This window comes from Rhea pennata, chromosome 3, assembly GCF_028389875.1.
Source record: "Rhea pennata isolate bPtePen1 chromosome 3, bPtePen1.pri, whole genome shotgun sequence".
NCBI classification, from domain to species: Eukaryota; Metazoa; Chordata; class Aves; order Rheiformes; family Rheidae; genus Rhea; species Rhea pennata.
In genome coordinates this window covers 646,042-665,924 of record NC_084665.1, presented here as the reverse complement: position 1 = coordinate 665,924, position 19,883 = coordinate 646,042, and the positions used below count along the sequence as shown (strand labels likewise).

The following is a 19,883-nucleotide window of genomic DNA, read 5'->3' as shown; positions in this document are numbered from 1 at the left end:
TAGTCCCTGCGAGTGGTCCCGCTTGGAAGCAGAGCCCAGCTGGTGTCTGGGTCCTTTATCCATTGGCCGTTCCTCCAAAAAGTGGTGGTTCATTGCAGTGCTTTCATCTGTAGAGTGTGGGTGCTTGCGTTCCTGCACGGCCTGATCGCCGCTCTGCTTCTGGGCCTGACCCAGAGCAGGGAGATGTCAGCCCAAAAGACTGTGTGACAGCGCGTGTGTGTGGCCTGCAAGAAGCAGGGAACGGTGCTTTCTTTAAAAGATTGCACTCACCTCATTTTAAATGTTGAAATCAGAACAAACTTTTGCCACCTTTAGGTGGCCCCGCGGTCGCTACGTTGACAGCCTTGGCATGGCTCATGTTGCCGCTGATAGGGCGTGGTAGCGACGAGCCTGCCCGTCTAGCACTGGCGGGGGAGGAAGGTAGAAAAACGTATGTCCCCACGAGCCACAGGGTCTGCGTTGGTGTGGGCAGGAAGCAAGCTTTCCTGTAGTGTCCGTGTCGAAGGCCAGTCTAGTGCCCTCCAATCCCAACCTGGGGATGTCCCTTTCTTTCTCTTCTTTGCCCTAAATTTTGTATAATATAAAGGTTGTTGATCTGGAAGAAATCTAGGCTGTCTTACTTTCTCTTAGCTGGCCTAGCACAGAACAACAGTGGCATCCAGTGGCCACAGAGCCCAAAACAAAATGCAGGAAGAAATGTAAGTGCTAAACAATGTAGCTTGGCCATGTTCTTTTGGCATGGGACTTCATAGGCTGCTTGTAGCTCTAAAACAGCTGAACTTTTAAGTCTTCCAAATTAGGAGGCCTGGTTTTGTGTTTCCTTAAAGCGAGCAAACTCAAAGCAAGTGCTGAGAACTAAGCAGATGGCTTCTCTCCTCGAAGGAACTCGCAACGGAGAAGGCCAAGGCGGTGGCCATTGAGAGCAAGCTGAAAGAGCAGCTACTCGCTCGCGAACGGGAGATTGCTGCCGTTCAAGCCCGAATGCAGGCTAGCTACCAGGATCATGTGAATGAAACGCAGCAGCTCCAAGGAAAGGTAGGCTGTGTGTTGTGCTCTGGGGTCTTGCGTTCCCCTCTGACTGAGGGCTAGGTTTTGGTGCACACAGAGTCTTTTTGATTAGATTGGCATATAGGGTGCGGCAAGGGGAGGAAAGCCCATGATGCTCAGTCTCCTAGCAAGGGCTTTCCTGAATGTGGGGCTGGGGTGAGGGAGACCTAGTGCATGGTTGCGCCATGCAATGAGATGACAAGTGCCCCTTCCCTGGAGATTTTGGCTGTGTGTTGAGGAGGAACCACTATCTGAGGTCCCAAATGCTGGAGACTTCAGGGGCACCTCCTAGTGCAAAGGTAGATCTTGAGAGCAATCTTTTTTTTTTTTTTTTTTGGTGGTAACTGCATGAATCACTGAAGTAGTGAAAGCAGAAACCTTGCTTAGCCCAGGCTGCCTGGACCACGATGCTCCCACACATCTCTTATCCTTTTAGCACTCTCATGAGACTTTACATACCTGGGAGCTGTAAATGTCTATTGACTGAGCAAGGGGGCTCAGTGCACCCACACATCCCACATGTGTGCTTGTACATTCCTCCATGCTTAGCAGGCTGGGCTGGAGTGGTACATGGACTTCTTGGGAGAGAGAAGGGGTTCACGACAGCATAACCTGTGTTGGGTTCCTCTAGATTCGAACTCTGCAAGAGCAGCTGGAGAATGGCCCCAACACCCAGCTCGCTCGCCTGCAGCAGGAGAACTCCATCCTGAGGGACGCGCTCAACCAAGCCACCAGCCAGATGGAGAGCAAGTAAGGCTGCGACCAGGGCCAGGGTGTGGAGCGGAAACAGGGACTGCGTTCTGGTAGGCACCAGGAGTTAGCTGTCCTTCACAGCCGGCCTGTCCCCTTTTCCAAGGGGCCTGTATACAGACCACCCGGCAAAGGCTATTGCCAGCTTCAGGTAGCTGGAGGTAGAGGGAGGGGGTTGTGAAGAGTTTGTCAAATGTCTTTTGGGGGGCCAATGGAGGAAGCATTGATGTTTTTGCAGGCTGCAGCTCATCACAAAGTGGAAGGACAGGGGAAGGAAGCCCTGTTTGCTCTGAGCTGTTTTGATGCTAGAGCCAACAGATAGCATGAGGAAGAAGGCAGCTCAACATGGGCCTGAGCTGAGGGATGCTCAGTGTGGTGCTATCCACACTGCGCAGCAGCTGTTAGGGGACAGATGCTTGGGATGGAGGCTTTTTCTCTACTAACAGAATTTAGGTGCTGTTTAGGACTTTTCAGCTCACGTAAGTTCACACTTTCTGACTTCAGAAGAAACCTAGCAGGTTCTCTGTCTTTAAAATGAGCTATGCTGCAGAGAACCAAGACCTGCTTGATGCTTGTAAAACAAGTATGAGCTAGGTAGAGACTTAACGCTCCTTTTTGTAGAAAGTAAGAAATAGCTGGTGATTAATAGCATAAAATAATTACTGACTGGACTCCAGATGCTTAGAGAACTTCCTCTTGTGTCTGGGAACGCAGATCCTCATCTTTTCTACTTCATAGGAAAGGAATGTCTCCTGTGACTGAATTTTAGCTTTTGAAAAGTGATTTGTCAACTCTTTCCACCCCCTCATGAAGGTCCAAACGTATCCTAGAAATAGGAAAATGCAACTTTTAAGTTATTTCAAGTTCTGTGTCAGGCCCACAGGAGGTTGTGTTCTTCCCATAAGTAAAGCGAGGATACCCTTTTTGGCCTATGGGTTAAAATAACTGTGCTTTTCTTGGTCCAGGCAAAATGCTGAGCTGGCAAAGTTACGACAAGAATGCAACAAGCTGGCAAAAGAGCTGTCCGAAAAATCGGAGCTGCTGCAGCAAGAGGAGCAGCAGAAAAAGACCTGGGAAATCAAAGCAGTGGCCTCTGAGAAGCAGGTCCAGCAGCTACAGGTCAGGCAGGCACTGGCAAATCTACTCGCCTCGCAGAGATACTGCAGCTTGCAGGAGCAGCCTTGCCAGCTGCAGCTTTACAGAAGGGAGACATCTGGCTGGAGCAGACAGGGCTGGGGGGCTGGGGTTTGCCAGCTGTTTTCCCTCTGACCTTGTTTGGATTACTTAATCTCCCCGTGTTTCTGGTCCTTCTCTGTCAAAACTGCATGCATGAGGGTGGAGAGCAAAAGAGATGGTTTGCTGTGGGAATGAAGCCCTTGCCATGTCCTTCTGCATTTGAGTCTTTATCTGTTGGGTTTGGGTGTTTGTTTTGTTCTTGTTCTTTATGGAAACAGGATCTGGTTAGAGCAAAGGCACCAACCTTCCGAGGAGAAGGTGCTTAATGTCAGGCAAGCACTGACGCCTTACTGCTCTCTTTGCAGAAGGTAATTTTAGAGGACTCTGGCTGTAGGAACACACGCATACCCACCCCTTACCTTACGAGATAAAATGTCCTGGTCCAGGGTGATTAGGGGCTGGCGGCATAGGCAACACGCGGGATAACTAAATGGCGTGAGATCTGTGCAATGCATGGCCTGGAGACGGAGCGACTGGGAAAGGAGCTGCCTTGCGCATCTCCGAGTTGCCTCCCCGCCGTCAGGTGCAACGCGCTTTTGTTACAGCGTCACCAGAAAAACCCAGGGAGTGTGTGGCCTGGGTCAGACTGTTCTTTTCACACATCTGTGAAGCTCATGAGGCTGGTGTGAAAGGATGGGGAAAAAAAAAAAACAAAGCTGGAAGCCCTGCTGCCTGGGGGATGAGAGTTTTTCCTGCAGCAGCTTGGCAACCCCATGACGGCTCATCAGTCTCTCTTCCCTTCTTGCTAACAGGATGGTTGTCTGTAGAGAGCCCATGGCCTGTCTTTGCCCCAGGAAATGGGATAGGAAGCCCAGCAGCCCCTGTCCTGCTTGGGTCTCTGCTCACCCAGATGGGCTTGCTCTCTCTTTCTCTCGTGGCTCAGCTGTTTCTAAGCCTTGGGTGCTCCCTTCTCAGCAGAGGTGGTAACGCCTGCGGCTTTTCTGTTGTCGTTGGGTTGTGGCTGAAGTTTTCTGGGTGTTTAGAGGATATGTCCTGAATAGCAAGCGATGCATTGAAGGTACCAGCAGTGATGGGGGCAGTGCAGGTTGTAAGTGTGCTCAGTAGCAGTGCCTAGAGCTCTGGGCTGAGGAACGGTATCAGGTCTTCAAGGAATGGAGGAATCCCACTTTTTTTTGGTGGTTCTGGAGGTATTACTCAGACAGAGACCAGGCAGCTAGTTGGTATTCCTCTTTCCCCTCTGCAAAGCATTTGGCATTTGAAATGGTATGATTCATATTCAGAGAGCTGCCGCTTTTCATCACACTCATCAAATCCCTCACTCTACTTTCCCCCTCAAAGTGCATGCCTTGGCCAGGCCTCTTCTCTGCTGCTTTCTAAGGTGGAAAAAAATCTTCTCTGGCCCAAACCACATAGAAAATTCCACTGCGTGTGGAAACACACGTCTGGATAGCTGCAGGCCTCTGATCTGCCAAGCGCCGTGGCAGTACTTCCGCATGTCAGTCTGGGGCTTCGGCTGCACGCACGGCTTCTGCTTTCCATGAGCAAAGAAAATCGAGGATGATCATCTCCCTGTCGTAAAGAGCGTCTGCTCCACCTGGAGTGGAGCATTTGGGCTCTGAGCATTGGCTGGAGCTTTGCAAAGGGGAGGCTTTCTGCAGCACTACCTCGGCTGGTGGTGTGTCTAAGCACCAAAGCTTTAGGAGGTTATTCAGAGCTTGCCTTTCTTTTCCGGACTGGAGTGGAGGATGGCTGCAGTCAGTTGTCTTGGCCCAGAATTGAGACATTACAGTGTTGTCTATTTCGTGCTTGAGGGCTGGCAAAAAAGAGCACAAAGCAAATGCTTCTTCATGCACAGGGAGCATGGAGGAAAGATGACTTAACCCCCCCAAAAGCACAGCTTAAAAATAGCAGCATGTGACACAGCTTTGCTGGGAACTGGCCAGGGTGCCTCACCTGCTGTTTAAAGCCTTCTCTTCCTGCTGTGCAGACTTCCCAAAGAGAGGTGGAGGCGACGCTGCAGAAGAGGCTGGATGAAGTAAGTGACGAGCTCCGCAAAACCCAGAGCAGCTACAAAAGCCTGCTAGCAGAGATGGAAAAGGCCAAAGGACAGCAGCAGAGCATTGCTGGTGAGGAGCTGGACATGGCACAGGGAGCTGAAATAGGGAGCGGATTTTGAGCACTGCTGTGAGCTTTGAGGTGCTCCCTTGGTGGAGCTGCTCAGGACAGGGTGAATGGACCCAGATGAGTTGGATCATCCGGTGTCTGTGCAGGGAAGTCGCTGGGCTTGTCAGTGATCGCAGATGGAGACAAGGCCCTGGTCCTCTCCTGGGATGCCACTCTGAGGCCCTCTCTTCTGCATGGCTGAAGCCTCTTTGCCCAAAGGCCCTGCTGGGGCAGGGGAGGGGAGTCTCTAAACGTGGTTGCACCTACCATCTTGTGTTTCTCTCCTCTTCCACTAACAGAGCTGCAAGCCAAGTTGCTGAGCTCCGAAGCGGAGGTTAAAAGCAAACTGTCAGAGCTCGACAGTCTGAGGGCAAGACTGCAGGATGCCAGTTCAGAAAACATGAAGCTCACGGAGAGGATCAAATCCATTGAAGCTCTTCTGGAAGCAGGCCAGATGAGAGAGGCAGAAAAAGACAGAGAATTGCAGGTCGTGTGCTCTTTTAATTTGGGGGCGGGAATGTGCAGGAGAAGTGGAGCTCAGTGCCAGTTGCAGACGTGCGAGAGATGTGTTTGGATAGAGCTGTTTGTAACAGATCGGTTTGCAGCTCCCAACTGGCAGCACATGGTTTGGCTCTTAGCACTAGATCCAAGAAAATACTTTGCACAGTGACATTAGCACCTGCATTATCTTTGTTGATGGATCCCTCTGGGATGCTCTCTGTAAGGGCTGGTCTACTTCAGGGCTCTGAGACGGGTATTGACGGTGATTTCTCTTTTCCAGGCAGCTAATGAAGCAGAAATGAAGCAGCTGCAGCTAAGGTGAGTCTAGATAGTGTCAACACACAAAAGGCTGTCACAGCACCTAAAATTTGTTGTCTGGATGTCCCAGCCTTCCCCTGAGGGTGATTCCTATGGGTCAGGGCTTCTGGCTCCCTCTGCTCGAAGGGTGAGAGGGATTGTAAAGCTGGGAATCTGAGGTGAATCATGGTCAGTGCATCTTCTGCAACATTAATCAGCTCTAGCGCTGGCCCCAAGTAACAGCTAATCCATTCTGAAGCAACACGAGTTGCTGCCAGGCACACAAAGGCTGACATCTCCTTGAAAACAGGCTGGGGAAATGGTGCTGAAGGTAGGCAGGGACCTCTGGATTTCTCCAGTCCAAGACCCTGCTCAAAGCAGGGCCACCTAGAGCAGGCTGTTCGGAGCTGTTTCCAGGCAAGTTTTGAATTTCCCATCTCTCTGGATCTGAGTTCCAGTGTTTGAAACCCTCCAACTGCCCCCTGCCCCCAACACACACACACAATCACAGATTGGTTGAGACTGGAAGGCACCACTGGAGATCATCTAGTCCAGCCCCCCTTCTCAAGCGGGGTCATCTAGAGCACATTGCCCAGGACCTTGTCTGGATGGCTTTTGAATATTTCTAAGGATGGAGACTCCGCAGCTTCTCTGAGCAACCTGGTCCAGTACTCACAGTATAGAGATTTTTCCTCATGTTCAAACAGACCTTCCTGTGTTTCAGTTTGTGCCTGTTGCCTCTCGTCCTTTCACTGGGTGCTGCTGGGAAGAGTCTGGCCCCATCCTCTTTGTACCCTCCCTTCAGATATTTAAATGCACATGGTGAAAAATGGTTTTCTTCATCTAATTGGAATTTCCCATGTTGCCACTAATGCCCATTGCCTCTCATCCATCTGCTGGGCACCTCTGTGAAGCATCTGGCTCTGTCTAGGGGAGGAGGATTTCTAGGGGGCAATCTTGGATGCTACTGTTGCTAGCAAGCATCCAGCATTCCTCAAAAGGAAGGCAGTTGTTCAACCTGATCAGAGGTTGTTGGTCTCCAAGAGATCGGGGCAATTCTTGTTGAGGACCTGCATCTTCTTTGGTCTGCTCAGCTGAGACTCCAGTCATGGTGGATGGTGGATCTGAGAGCGTAGAGGGAACCTGCAGGTTCTTATGTGTCTAGTTGGTGGCCCTGATTTGTGGTTACTCAAGACAGTAAGAGGATGCTTTTAAAATGCAGAGCTGTGGGCTACCTCAGCCTAATGACCCGTGGAGAGGATGTGTTGGGAACAATTTCAGTTGTGGCCTTGGTCACAGGTTACTTCTTCCTCTTGTCCTGGATAGACAGCCAGCCAAGTACTCACTTGGTTATTGTTGCTGACAGGTCAGTAGGAAACTGGATCCCACAGAAAACTAGATCTCACTTCAGCATTGCCATGGTCTTTCATTTTTGCAGTTGTGGTTTTCAGTCCCACAAGTGCAGCCCGCTCGCTTGCACTCCCTGTGTAGTGGTGACTTCCTGCTGTTTGCTGAGCCTGAAGCAGCCCCCAAGCAGGAAGGGCTGCAACCCCGTTCTTGGGAGCTTGCTACCTGGGAGGGAAGTGGAGATTGAAACTCACTCCCACATTGTGCCGTTTCAGGCTCGAAGAAAAAACAGGCCAACTCTCAGCCTTGGAAAGGGAAGCAGCAGAGCTGAGAGAGACAGTGGAGCAGCAGAAGACAAAAAACAATGTACGTGAGTGAATTGGATTCAGCTTTGGACACTGAAGATTTTTCCCTTCAAAAGCCAGATTTTCAGGGTGCAGACAAGGGGTGACAACTCATTGTAGTCAATTAACGATCACTCTGTGGTGCAGCATAAGTCTCTCCTAGCCATGCAGAGCATTGCGGGTGTTGTCTTGTTTGGCAGGAGACCCCTGGCAAGGTGCACAGCTCACGTACTTGAGCTGATGGGCTTTGACAGCAGGCAGTGGGTCATGTGAGTGGAGGTGTATGTCCCCTGTCCAGCAGGGAGGTTTAGGACATAGTAAGCATGAGAGATCTTATCCTGGCAGGGTCAAGGGGCTCTTTGGAGCTCTTTCCTCCTCCTGGCTTTGCTCTGTTCTGCTCCTGCAAGAAAGCCACTGCCTGAGTGTGTTCAGTGCCAATGAGCAGCATGGTGGCCTTCAGTGTAATGTGTGGCTTACTGCCTTCTGTATGTGTGGTCTCGGCAGGACCTCCGTGAGAAGAACTGGAAAGCAATGGAAGCGTTAGCCACAGTGGAGAAAACATGTGACGAAAAACTACATGCTGCCACAAAAGCAAAGGTGAGTTCGGTATTTCTCTTTGGCAGTGATGTCAGTTCTGAGGGGGAAACATTCAGGCTCACCGAGCCATCAAAGTTGTTTGCTCTGAGTTACCTGCCTGCACCTCATGAGCAGTGCTGGCCTAATCCTCCTGGCAGTCTGTCCAAATCCCAGATGAAGCTGGATTTTGTTCTCATGAGTTGGTCTTGTTCCTTGCTGTGCAGAGCTGGGGCATTCAGAGGACATCCCTCAGCTGAATGGAGGGAGAGGCAAACATCTTTCTGCTGTATCTTAGACTTTTTTGTCTTGAAGGACTTGTATCTGCAGTGCAGGTCACGGTCAGATAACCAGGAGCATATAGGGCCCTACTGGATGGAATAACACAGATCTTAGCAAATCTTTCTCTTCCAAGGTGGCAACATGGAAAAAAGTCAAATGATACTGCCAAACCAGCATAATCCCATTGACTTTCGGAAAGGAAATGGGAATGAGTCCTCTGCTGTCTGGAGGCCTAATGAAAACATGCTGGAGCCCAGACTGCTGGGCAGACCAGGAGGTTTCACAGATTTTTGATGGTGGTGATTTGCAGCAGCAGTAGTTTTCTCTGCCCACTGGTTTTCCCATGCCAGCTCACCCCTGTAGGCACTTCCAGCCTCACGTGAGGACCTGAGGCCTCCATCCCAGGACAGCTTGTGTCTCTTGCAGGAAGAATCTGAACAACAACTGGACACGCTCCAGATGCGAACCAAGCAGACCCTGCTGTCTGCCTTCCCAGAAGTCGCTGTCTCCTTGCAGCAGGTAGGAGTGTGCTTTTTTGGGGCCCCTGCCACACAGGCATAAGAGACACACAAGCATCCTTTTCTCTTCTCTTCCTCTTGTTTTTCAAACTCAGGATTATGATACGTGGCTACAAGAGTTTAAAGAGAAGGCAGTGGATGTGCTAAAGCAACACCTGACTGCAAAAGAGCCCCTGGTATGTGAAAGGGCTGGAAAGCAGAAGGGCAAGGGAGTGCTGAAGAGCTGCTTGTTTCTTTTCCTCATCTCTCCCTCTCCATCTCTCCTTTCTCCTTTCAGGATTCAGCACTTAAATTAAAAGAGGCAGAGGAAGCGCAAAGCACTTTACAAGCAGAATGTGAGCAGTACAGAGCTATCCTTGCAGAGACGGTGAGTTTGATATTGGATTGTCTGTGTCTATATGCTCCTCTGTCAGGTCCAGCACTGAGCTGCCTGTCCCCCTCACTTCCTCCAGCATGTCCAGGGCGTCCAGCCCTGACAGTGGCTGCGGTGCCCTCAGGAGGGCTGGGAAGGAGGCTAGTCTCAGCTGGGGCTTTGCCAACAGGAAGGGATGCTGCGAGACCTGCAGAAGAGCGTGGAGGAAGAGGAGCGAGTGTGGAAAGCGAAGCTCACAGTGTCTGAAGAGGAGCTACAAAAGGTACGTGCTTTAGATATGTTGCACGTGTGTAAAGACCCATGGAGCTGGAATTTAGAGTAGAGGGGCTGTTGGTTATGAATCAGATGGTGACCCTAGTTGTTCTTTCCAACCTTGAACTCTTGAAATGTGGGAACTTTCTCTCCTTCCCAAATCCATCCCTCTTGTCACAAAACTGAGAATCCCACCTTGCTTAGAGCTAAGGCTCTCTTCCTGCTGTGGTGAGCCACAGGTTATACCCTCCTCCTCCTCCTGGATCCCACCTTGCTGTCTGATGTGTGCCTTGATCCCTCTGTGGAGCTGGAGGAATTGTTCCATGTCTGCACTTCAATCATGGCAGTTAGGAAGCCATGTCACTGCTTCAGTGATCCAAGTTTTGCAGATTGGGAGTCTGGCTTGAGGCCTCCTGGTAGGCACAGTCTCCTGGCTTGACTGCAGCAGAGCACATGCAGTGCTCATAGAATCCCATTTTGAGAAGAACTTGGCTTGCTTTCAATCTCTGGGTTGATCTTGGTGTTGGTTGAGCTTTCAGAAATGATCTGAATTCCAAGCCACATATTGTGCACAGTTTTTTCTCCAGTTGTTTGTCTAGCTCTGGGTACACTCTTACTGGTTAAAACATCACTGGCAGCTGCCAGAGAGCCGCTGCTGCCCAGAAGTTGTAGAGGGAGCACGTTTCTTGTGCTCTTGTGGCTTAGCTGGCATCTAGGAGAACGTGATTGATCACGCCTTCTTGCAAAGCTGACATATCTGCTTCCTTTTAAATGCAGAACTGAAGTTACTTTTCACAGTCTGGTTGCTCCCTGTCACATGAGGTTGAGTTAATTGGGACTTCAAAGAGGTGGGGGAGCTGTCGTACAAAAAAATCTTTGTGTTCTCAGCCTGTTGCTGGCTTGCGAAATCCCAGCGCTGCCTGCTGCCTTGCACCGAGATCTAGTGTAGGACTGCATGGAGATGACATGGCTGCTAGTGTTTATGGACAGCGTGGTCAGTGTGCCTGATAGGATGAGCGTCATGGCTGGGGCATGCCCCAGAGCTGTTCTGCATCTCTGTGGAGAAAAGATGAATTCCTCTATTGCAAAGTGTTCAGCAACTGTGAAGTCTTCTTCAAAGATAAATCCAGATTTCAGTGCAAACCCCATGCTTTGAGCTTGTGGGTAGCATGGCTTTTCTTAATAGCAAAATCCATGATGCCTCATTGGAAAAAATACTTTGCTGCTTCCAAACCAGAGGTGCTTTTGATAGAAAACTTGCACCGGGTTTGGTGCCGGCTTCATGGATGTTGTAAGCTGGCTGCAGCCAATTTAAATTCTGCAGGCAAAAGCCATTACCTTGCTCCACATTTTACAGCCTCAGCTTGTTGGACTAAAGCTCTCTGGGAAGAACAGCTCCTGCTGGCTGCAGACCATGGGGCTCCAGTTTGTTTTGGGTTTCTTCTGTACTTGAGCACAGGGTGAAGAGAGACAGGTGGGAGTGAACCACTGGGCAGTTTTTAGTTGTGTGAAACATGTTCAGCATCTGAGTGAAACTCTGTTTACTGACCTTTTCCGATCGTTTCTGCCTTAGTCACAAGTCCAATTGAAATCCCTTGAAGACATTGTAGAGAAGTTGAAAGCAGAGCTGCAGAGTACAGACCAGGTAGGTTTTTTGGCTACTGGAGAGGGCTCAGGCTGTGCCAGGCCTCCTTGCATGGCCTGCACAGGTGCCAGATGGATGTATGCTGTGCTTGGGCTGAGTCAAGGCTGGTCTCCTGACTTGCCTTGGAGAAGGCATGCTTGCAGTGTGCTGTTGTCCAGGTGTTGCACCTCAACACAATCAAATCCCTCTGCTTTCTTTCATTTTAATCCAGTTAAAGGAATATACCTCTCTTCTGGAAGCACAACTGCAGAATCACTTGGAGACAGCCAGCTCTGAACACCAAAACTATACAAAAGAAGTTGAAGTTGTAAGTGTGGTGGCTTTGGCTTTCTTAGATTGCTTTCTTCTTTCTTCTAAGCCTGATTCATCCCTAATCTCCATTGAGGGGCTTTATGAGGAGTGCCCTGGGCCTTCACAGCTTTACAAATCAGAAGGGGAAGATAGGTGGAGATGTTTGTCCCAGTCTGTAGACATTTAATGTTGGGAGGCTCATTGGAAGGGAGATGGGGCAGGGGGATCTGTATGGAGATGTTATCTGCTGCTCCTCGGTGGCCTACAGACTGCAGGATTTCCGTGGCTTGGGTGAGGCAAAGCTGTTTCACAGTTATCTCCCTCTCTCTGAGCAGGCTTCAGCAGGCAAATTAACAAGGGATGCCGTCATGGCCTCTGAGAAGGTGTTGCACTATAAAAATGATTCCTTGGGCCAAAGGACTCCGAAACCAAGTGCATAAATGAGCTGCTTTCTCCAGTCTTGCCAAGAGCCCTTGTTTGACTGGGCTGGGGGATGGAAGGGCATCAAGGCAGGGTGGAGGGGGCTGTGCCTGGGCTGGGTGGTTGTGTGACATCGTGGGGTCTGCAGGGGCTTGGAGGGATGAGTGGGAGGAAAACCTGAAGCCCTAAGTCTGTTTGCCCTCTGTTTTCTGTTTCTTCTTGTCAGTTGAGGCAGCTCTTATCAGAGTCCCAAGAGCAGCTGGAGGCAGCGAAGACGGAAATGCAGAAGCAGAACAAAGAGCTGGCCCTGGTAAGGGAGGGGCTTGTGCATTGGGACCACCACACCTGCATGCAGGTGGCTGCTTTGCCATGGGGCAGTTTGCAAGCCGTGACCCAGGGCTGGTCTGCCTGGTGCCACCTTGCTCCTCACTGCAGGTTTGGAGAGGGGAGGAGCATACAGCCTGGACACAGGTGAACTTGGTGCTTCTAGACACAAAACTCATCCAGTTTTCAAAGTGGATGTTTATGAGCCAGGAAAGGATTTTATGAGCCTGCCGTTCCTCCTGAGACGGTATCTGGGAAGGAAGAGATAGCATCAAGGCTTAAGCAAGCTGGCGTGTAGCAGAAACCTCAGCTCTTGGGCTCTGTAACTGCAGCCCCTGGGGCAGGCAGGAGGTTGGGTGAATTAAGGGTCCATCAGTCCTCCCCGGATGGGAGGACTGAGGTCGTGTCTCCTGTGTAAAGGAATCGCTTGGAGGACTTGAGGATAAGGTGAAGCTTTTGCAGGTAAGTAGGAGAAAGGACTGGGATGGAGGGCTTGGAGAGCCAAAAAACTGCCAAAAAAGTTATGAGGGCTTTTGAATTTTAATTACAATTTTTGACTGTAAAACAGCAGCTGCTGCTTTGCCTTCTAATATTTAAATATTTCATACTTTGGAGACTAAGCTCATCCATGAGGTCTAGGAGTCTGTTAGCAGCATGCTCCAGCCCTTCAGGGCTCTCTTAAGCCCTGCTGCAGTGAGCAGAGGAGCGGGAGATCTCCCCATTCAAGCTCTTGGTGGTACCACTGGTTTGCAGACCTACTCAGAGCAGCGTGAGCCAGGAGGCACCACCTGATGCATCAGGTACAGCTGCTCTCAAGTGCTGCAGCTCTTCTGAGTTTTGCAGCCGTTATCATCTCGCTCACTTAAGCCTGGGCAGCCCTTTCCTCTCAAGAGACCTTGCTGCTAGCTAGTCAGTAACTTTAATTAAATGGACAAACAGTACTGCACATATCTGTTCATACAGCAACCTTCCCTTCCTTCTCCTGAGCACACCACCCTGCCTTGGCTGCTTCATTTAACAGCCTGGCTGCATCAGTACAAACCTTTGATGGCAGCTTTAAACCAAAGGGCTGGGTGATTAAGCAAGAGCAGATGAGGTGGGAGCAGGTCTGCACGTCTAGGAGCCATAACATCTTAAACTGGCCAGGTTAGATACGGTTTGTCTAGCCAAACCCGTGATGGCTTTTCCAAACATTTTGGCTCATGTGCAAGCAAAACCCCAGTGAATGTTTGCTGTAGGTCCTTGTGGGTCTTGCAGTGGCTGCTGTGTGTGGGTGCATAACTCAGCCAGGCTTGCTGGTCCTCCTTGCAGGTCAGGCAGCAGTTGAGTGAGATGAAGAGCCACGTGCAGGATGGAGTAGTGGGGTTACAAGCTGACCAAAGCGAGCCCGCGCCCCTTGAGGTTCGGGTGGTGAGACTGCTGCCCATGAAGGCACTGACCCCTAACTGTGTCCCTCGTCCTGTGTCACTGTCTCTAACAGCATGGAAACCTGCACGTGGCTTTGCTCTGGGCAGGGTTATCTTCTGTGCTGCATGTGTGGCGCGTGTCCACTGAGGTCCTGGGAAGCCAGACCCCGGCCCCCTTAATCACACATCCAACTCCCACTGGAAAAGCATTGCAGTCCAGCTTTCCTGATGTCGTTCCTCTTGGGGGCACAGGGGCAGGCTGCTTTGGGGAGGCAGGCAGGGCGCACTGCTGCGGGGACACTGCGAACCCTCGAGCAAGCTCCACCATGCACTGAACCAAGAGGAGCGTCATTTGGGTTGCTGTGGAGAAGGCCCAAACCCCACCGAGAAGGAGGACGCCCCGACACAGCTGGGCTGCGATTGCTTCCCTGTTGGATGCCTTCTCTGGGGTTAGGATTGCAGAGGCTCTCTCCACCTTGCTGGAGTGAGGCTGAAGGAATTAGCAGCGACTTGTTCTTTCAGGCTAACACCTCTTGCCAGTAGCAGGCAGCTGCCATGAGCAAGACTCTGTTTCTCTTCTTTAATCCCATTAACTGTGGAGCCTTCCCCAGGGCACCATTCATCTGGCGCAATGTGGCCACCAGTTGGATATGTCCTCTGCTATGTTTCGCCTCCTGCCCCAAGACCAAGCTTATGCTGCTTCACGAGTAGGCCCGATTCAGCAAAGCAAAACTGAGCTCTGGGCCCACCATCCACATCCTCTCGACTTCTGTGCAGAGAGGAAGGAGTACTGGTGCCTATGGTCTTTCCGTGCCTTGGGAAACGCTCCAGATTTTGTTTCTTCTGTGTAGCCCAGCTTTCATGGTAATGTCCCCATTCACGGATCTCCATCCTTAGTTCTTTCTTACTATATTTTTTCTGTGTCTTTTCTCTCCTCAACACAGTTGAAAACTCAGCTAGAGCAAAATGAAGCTCTTGTGGAGAAGGAGCAAGCACTGAGGCAAAAGTTGGCGCTGGAACTGGAGGAAGTAAGTCTGGGACAGAGGCGAGGAAAGGACAGCGGCTTGCTGGTCAGCCCAGCTGTAGAGGGGCCGTGGGCAAGATCCTGTGCAGAGGGCAGGGCCCTTTCTGCCAGCATCCATGACCATCTTAGAGCAGGATATATGGCTAGGCAGGATCTGTAGTCCCTGCTCTGATGTGGAGCATACAGGAGCTTTACTCCCAGGCTGAAATGTAAAGCAGAGTCAGCTTTCCTCCGAAGATTTTGAGTTCTTGGTTATTAATGGATCCCAAGAATTCATTTGAAGTTTTCCCCATCCCTACCTTTGTCTGAGACATCATCACGCTTTGCCTCATGCCTCTGGAGCAAAGGAGACTTCTTAGGTGGCTGTGCTGAAGCCACCATGCAAATGCTCCAGTTGCTGCACCCTGGAAGTACCTCTTTCCAAGTCTCACCTTTTTTGTCAGCTCTTTCCCTTGAGGATTCAGGGCTTTAAGTGAGTTTAATGTTGCTTCTGGGGAGAAAAGCCATCTTCCTAGTGGAAGTTCAAATAGCAAACCCAATGCATCCAGCCATCTGACAGCAGCTGTGTAATCTTAACGCTTTGTCAGAGGTAGACGCACTTGGGACTGGAGCCTTTCTAGCTCGCTATATGGAGGTAGGATGCAGGAGATACCTGCTGTATGTTAACTGAGCATGTTTCCCTCTTCCAGGCACAAAGTTCTGCATGCAGTTTGCAAGCTGAGCTGGAAAAGCTGAGATTGGCTGAAAATGCAGCAAATTCTGACACGGAGGAGGCCCAGCATCTCAAGGTGATTTGGCTGCCCTGGTTTCTTGTGTTTAGTGTTGAGGCAAGACAGCAAAAGCCTTGGTGGAGCAGGACTGTGCACATGGTCTGTCTTCATTGGGGATGCTGGGGTAACGTAGATGGTTCCATGCAAGTAGCTCCCTGCCCCAGGCCTGGCTGCGAGCTTCAGCATGGCTGAAGGGTGAAGCAGGATGCAAATTACAGTCCCTAGATGCGGCTGGCCAAGATGAGAAAGGAAAGGAGATGATGCCCTGAGGTCGCTGCCTTAGCAAGCAGTCTTGCTAGCTGGGTTTTCCATGTTTTGGGAAATAATTCTGCTCCTGTGAGGTTGGCTCAGCCCGGGCATCTTCTGGGTTTGCCAGGGATCTAGCATGAGCCATAGCTCATCTCTGTAGCATGGGGAGACGCCTGGCCCCTCCAGCGTGAAGGGAGCTGGATGTGCCTCCAGCTTTTGGTCACCAAGATTGCTCAGTGCAGACCCACTGTGCTGGGGACAGGGGGAAGGACTGTGTCACCTGCAAACAGCCCAGACTGCAAAAGCAGGTTCCCATGGATGGCTTCTTTCAACTCCTGTGCAGGAAAGACTTGAAAAAGAAAAAAAACTATCAAAGGACTTGGGACGAGCAGCAACCAAACTGCAAGAGCTACTGAAGGTTACCCAGGACCAACTGGCCAAAGAGAGAGAAACAGTGAAGAAATTGAAAGAACAGCTTCAGGAAACGGTATTTCTTCCAGGAGCTGGGTTTAGGGACTGAGCCCTTGGCTGGGATGGCATCTGGAGCTAGATGAGGTGGCAGGATGGCCCGCATGAGCATCCAGCCATGACTGGGTGGGAGAGTGGAGGCAATGTGGTACTTACTACTGACAACTGTTTTGGTGGCTCTAGGCAACCCACGGGACTCTGCTGGAAAGGATTTTAACTGTCTAGAAGGGAAGATCTGACCAGTCTGTAAAATGCTTTGCTACATGAGCTGCTATGAAAGTAAGAAAAATATTAAACTCAGTTCAGTAACTCACCTCTCTGCTTTTGTTTTCCAGGGTGAAGAGGACGGTTCAAAGGAAGGGACTTCAGTTTGATCACTCTGTGACCTAGAACTTACTGTTCAACTTACCAAAATGCCTTACACATTCCTAAAATAAAAATGTATGCTCAATTTAATGTAGATAAAGATACAAGCCATTAGTGACTCAAACCCTAATTTTGAAACCTTAAAAATACCAGTAAACACTGCAGGTATACGTTTGTAAGAAAATCTTCATACTGTTTTGTACAACTATTCCCCTGGAAGCCACTCTGACCGTGTCAGGGTAGGCGCTGGGGTTCAACACTTCTGTAGCAGCAGAATCCATGAATGTGTGAAAACGGAAGACTGTATTTGTACATCAATTGGTGCAATTTTTTTTTTTTTTTTTTTTGGAGTGAAAGAAGTGTGGAAGGAAGGCCCATGTCCATATGATGGAAGGAAGCCTTTCTAATAGGGGGCTCTTGGCACGTATCCTTTTATGTATTTCTGGGTGTTGATGCAATTAAACTGATGCTAGTGAAATGAGTTTTTCCTTGCTGTATTCTTCTGGATTTATTTATTTACATGTCTGTCTGTTTTAAGCTTCCAAGTCATGTAGGTGTTTGGGATCTCTGAAGAACCAGCTGGGCTAGAAGTGGATCCTCTATTCCTACCGTTCCTTCCTGTGCGGTAAAAACAGAGGGGACAGCTCTTACAGCAATGTGAGCCAAGGGGAGAAAAGTTTTCTTCGAGCCACGTGTACTTTTTGTGCGCCGAGTGCAGCTCAGAGTGCCCTTGCTTTTGCTGCAAAGCAGTGGGTAAGGGGAAGGAGGCCTTGCTGGAGGGAAGTATGCTGGAGATGACGTGTCTGCAAGCGTGGAGCTCCGAGCGCGTTGCCCGGCAGAGGGAGTGCGGCAACCGCCGTAGCCGGCAGCAGGAGCCACGCTTAGGTTTCCCCTGCCATTTGTCCCTGCCTGTGCGATGTGCTTGTCCTTGCTTTCTGCCTGGTTCCCCAGCGTTCAGCTGTTCTTGTGGCTTTTTTTAAGGCCATTTTTTTTTAGGAAGCGGCAGGAGCCACGTGACTGGTGCCTGTCTCCCTGTAAGAAAGTGGCCGAGCCTGATGCTGACATCAGCTGGGCTGGAGAGGAGGGAAGGAGGGCCCTGAAACACTTGATTCCTCCAGGGTTTGTGAAAAGCAGGGGTTAGGAAGGGGTGGAGAGCAAGGCTTGTGAGCAAGCGCCTCCATGGCATCTTGCACAGCATGGGCTGAGCATGGTGCAACATTGCATCTCTGGCTGCTTGTGCCTCTTCCCTTCAGGAAAACCACAAAATGCTACGGCTGTGTGGGGTGACCATTCATGGCCTCCAGTGCCCAGCACAGGGCTCAATGATGGAGCCAGCTGCTGTCCCAGTTCCCTATAAACCAGAGGAATAAATCCCCAGGCCCTGCGCTGTCTGACTGGCAGCTCTTGGCATGGCTTAAGGGCCTACAGCACTGCCAGCTGTCTGACTCGGGCACCCACCATGGCTGCAGAAGGGCTCCGTCTCGCCCTTCTCATCCAGCCGTTTTGACCGTGATGAAGATGGCACAGAGAGGATTAGCAGGGATGTGCAAGTCTCGTGATGGGCTGTGACCCATCTTTGACCAGGAGAGACAAGGCTGAGGGAAGGGAAAAGCTGAGGGGTATTGGATGCCTTGGGCTTAGGCACCGTTTTAGCTGGAGTTCACTGGCTCGTTGCTAATCGAGGCTTGGCAAGGGCTGTTTCACCCCAGCTTTCTGCCTGAAGTCCAGGCATGATACATCGTTAAGCCCATCAACACATCTTGCAGAAATGGTGCTGCAGGACGTGGTGGGGAGCCACAGGGAAGAGGTGTAACATGGGGTTTTGGCCAGTCTTTCAAGGCTTCCCCTCAATTGCTACTGTCTGTCCAGCCTGCATTTCCTTGTAGATTGGGAGTGGGATCTGGGGGGTGCCTGGACGTAGTTATGCAGGCTGGAGAAGACCTTCTCTCAAACCCTCCTGCTGTCTCCCTGCCCCACCAAAACAGCACTGACCTGCCCCTGCGCTTCACCAAAACCTTGTCCCCAGAACTAGTGGTGTCAGATGCCAGGTCCCTGGGGTTAGGGCATCTCCCAATACTTGCATCAGGTGGTGACTGGGCAAAATTGGTGTTTGCAGACTCATGTCATGGGAAAACTGGATTCTAAAAAAGTCCTCCATTGGGTGTGGAAATGTGATGGGACATGCTAAGCAGTCTTGGGTCTCTGTCAATGTTTGGCTTTTGGGCTGTAGTCTTTTGGCTTTTAAACATTCCCTCAAAGGGAGGTAACTTGGATTTACCAGGATGGCCAAAAAAAAAAAAAAAAAAAAAAAAAACAAAACCAAAGGGGGAAAAAAAAACACCTGCATGTTGTGCTGTTGAGTGTTTGGGTGGTCATTCCCTTCAAAAAACAGTTTGTGGGACAGCCCCAAGTAACAGGCACAATGAAGTGATGAAATCCTTTGGTTTTTTGCTCTTTGTTGCTCTTTTTTGCACTTTGTTCTTTTGCAACAGTGATTTCCTTTATTGTGAACATTTTTGCAAAACAGACCAAAATAATCAAGTGGTAGCACAAGTGCAGTAACAGAGCGCCCCCCCCCCCCCCCCCCAAAAAAAAAAAGTCTCATGGGGGAAAGATGACTCCAAGGAGTCTTGCAGCCAGGTGCTTTTTAAAGGTCCTACAATTGCCCAGCTGCAACAATTTCACAAGGGAGCCAAGGATCTTTCTGCTGATTTCAGCCACAGCCAGGGCTGTCTTTTCAGCCTGGAGCGATGGGCTTATTAGCCAGTTCAGCTGCTCAAGGCCACCTTTGTTCGAGCAGTTAAAAATTGCTGTTATCTTGTGTTCCCCCCCACCCCCCCAATATCTGCTGCTTGTACTCAGGGCTGAATTCTCAGGCTCCGTCTCCCCATCCCATTCCCCTCCCCAGTTGCTCATAATGGACAAAAAGAAAAGGCTTGTGGAGAACTGTTGCCCACACTGGTACTTGAAGAGATCTCCACCAGCATTGCTCCTGCTGCAGCCCAGCTATGCTACTTGTGCACGGCTCTGGGCCACCTCCCAGCTGCAGCTATCACTCCAAACTGGCACCCAAACGCCTTCCTCTCACCTGGGGACGAGAAGACTCCTTCCTTGTTCTGCCCCCTTGCAGCTGGGCCAGTTCACACCCCAGCTGGATTTGCTTGGTGCTGCTAGGCTGGCATGGGGAAGCTCTTGCTGCAGGGAGGGCTCCTTTGTCACTCTGGCACCCGGTGCCTGTCACGGGGAACTCATTCCCGCAGCGCTGCCTGGTGCAGC

The 19,883-nt window shown here is 50.6% G+C and overlaps 1 protein-coding gene across 7 annotated transcripts in view; it reads left to right on the top strand.

Moving 5' to 3' along the window:
- RRBP1 (ribosome binding protein 1) overlaps positions 1-17,093 on the top strand; it is a 28,460-nt gene extending 11,367 nt beyond the window's left edge. For 4 of the 7 annotated variants that reach the window (XM_062571317.1, XM_062571318.1, XM_062571320.1 and 1 more), the window contains 20 exons: positions 883-1,035; positions 1,679-1,797; positions 2,763-2,916; positions 4,982-5,120; positions 5,457-5,644; positions 5,939-5,976; positions 7,578-7,668; positions 8,151-8,243; positions 8,928-9,020; positions 9,115-9,195; positions 9,297-9,386; positions 9,562-9,654; positions 11,218-11,289; positions 11,501-11,596; positions 12,227-12,310; positions 13,636-13,755; positions 14,675-14,758; positions 15,444-15,542; positions 16,117-16,260; positions 16,577-17,093. In XM_062571317.1, coding sequence (XP_062427301.1) covers positions 883-1,035; positions 1,679-1,797; positions 2,763-2,916; positions 4,982-5,120; positions 5,457-5,644; positions 5,939-5,976; positions 7,578-7,668; positions 8,151-8,243; positions 8,928-9,020; positions 9,115-9,195; positions 9,297-9,386; positions 9,562-9,654; positions 11,218-11,289; positions 11,501-11,596; positions 12,227-12,310; positions 13,636-13,755; positions 14,675-14,758; positions 15,444-15,542; positions 16,117-16,260; positions 16,577-16,615 — 2,070 coding nt within the window. In that variant the 3' untranslated portion in view covers positions 16,616-17,093. The remainder of the gene's footprint in view (positions 1-882; positions 1,036-1,678; positions 1,798-2,762; positions 2,917-4,981; positions 5,121-5,456; positions 5,645-5,938; positions 5,977-7,577; positions 7,669-8,150; positions 8,244-8,927; positions 9,021-9,114; positions 9,196-9,296; positions 9,387-9,561; positions 9,655-11,217; positions 11,290-11,500; positions 11,597-12,226; positions 12,311-13,635; positions 13,756-14,674; positions 14,759-15,443; positions 15,543-16,116; positions 16,261-16,576) is intronic. The other 3 variants (XM_062571322.1, XM_062571321.1, XM_062571323.1) reach the window with 3 other exon arrangements.
- Positions 17,094-19,883: the final 2,790 nt, after the last annotated feature.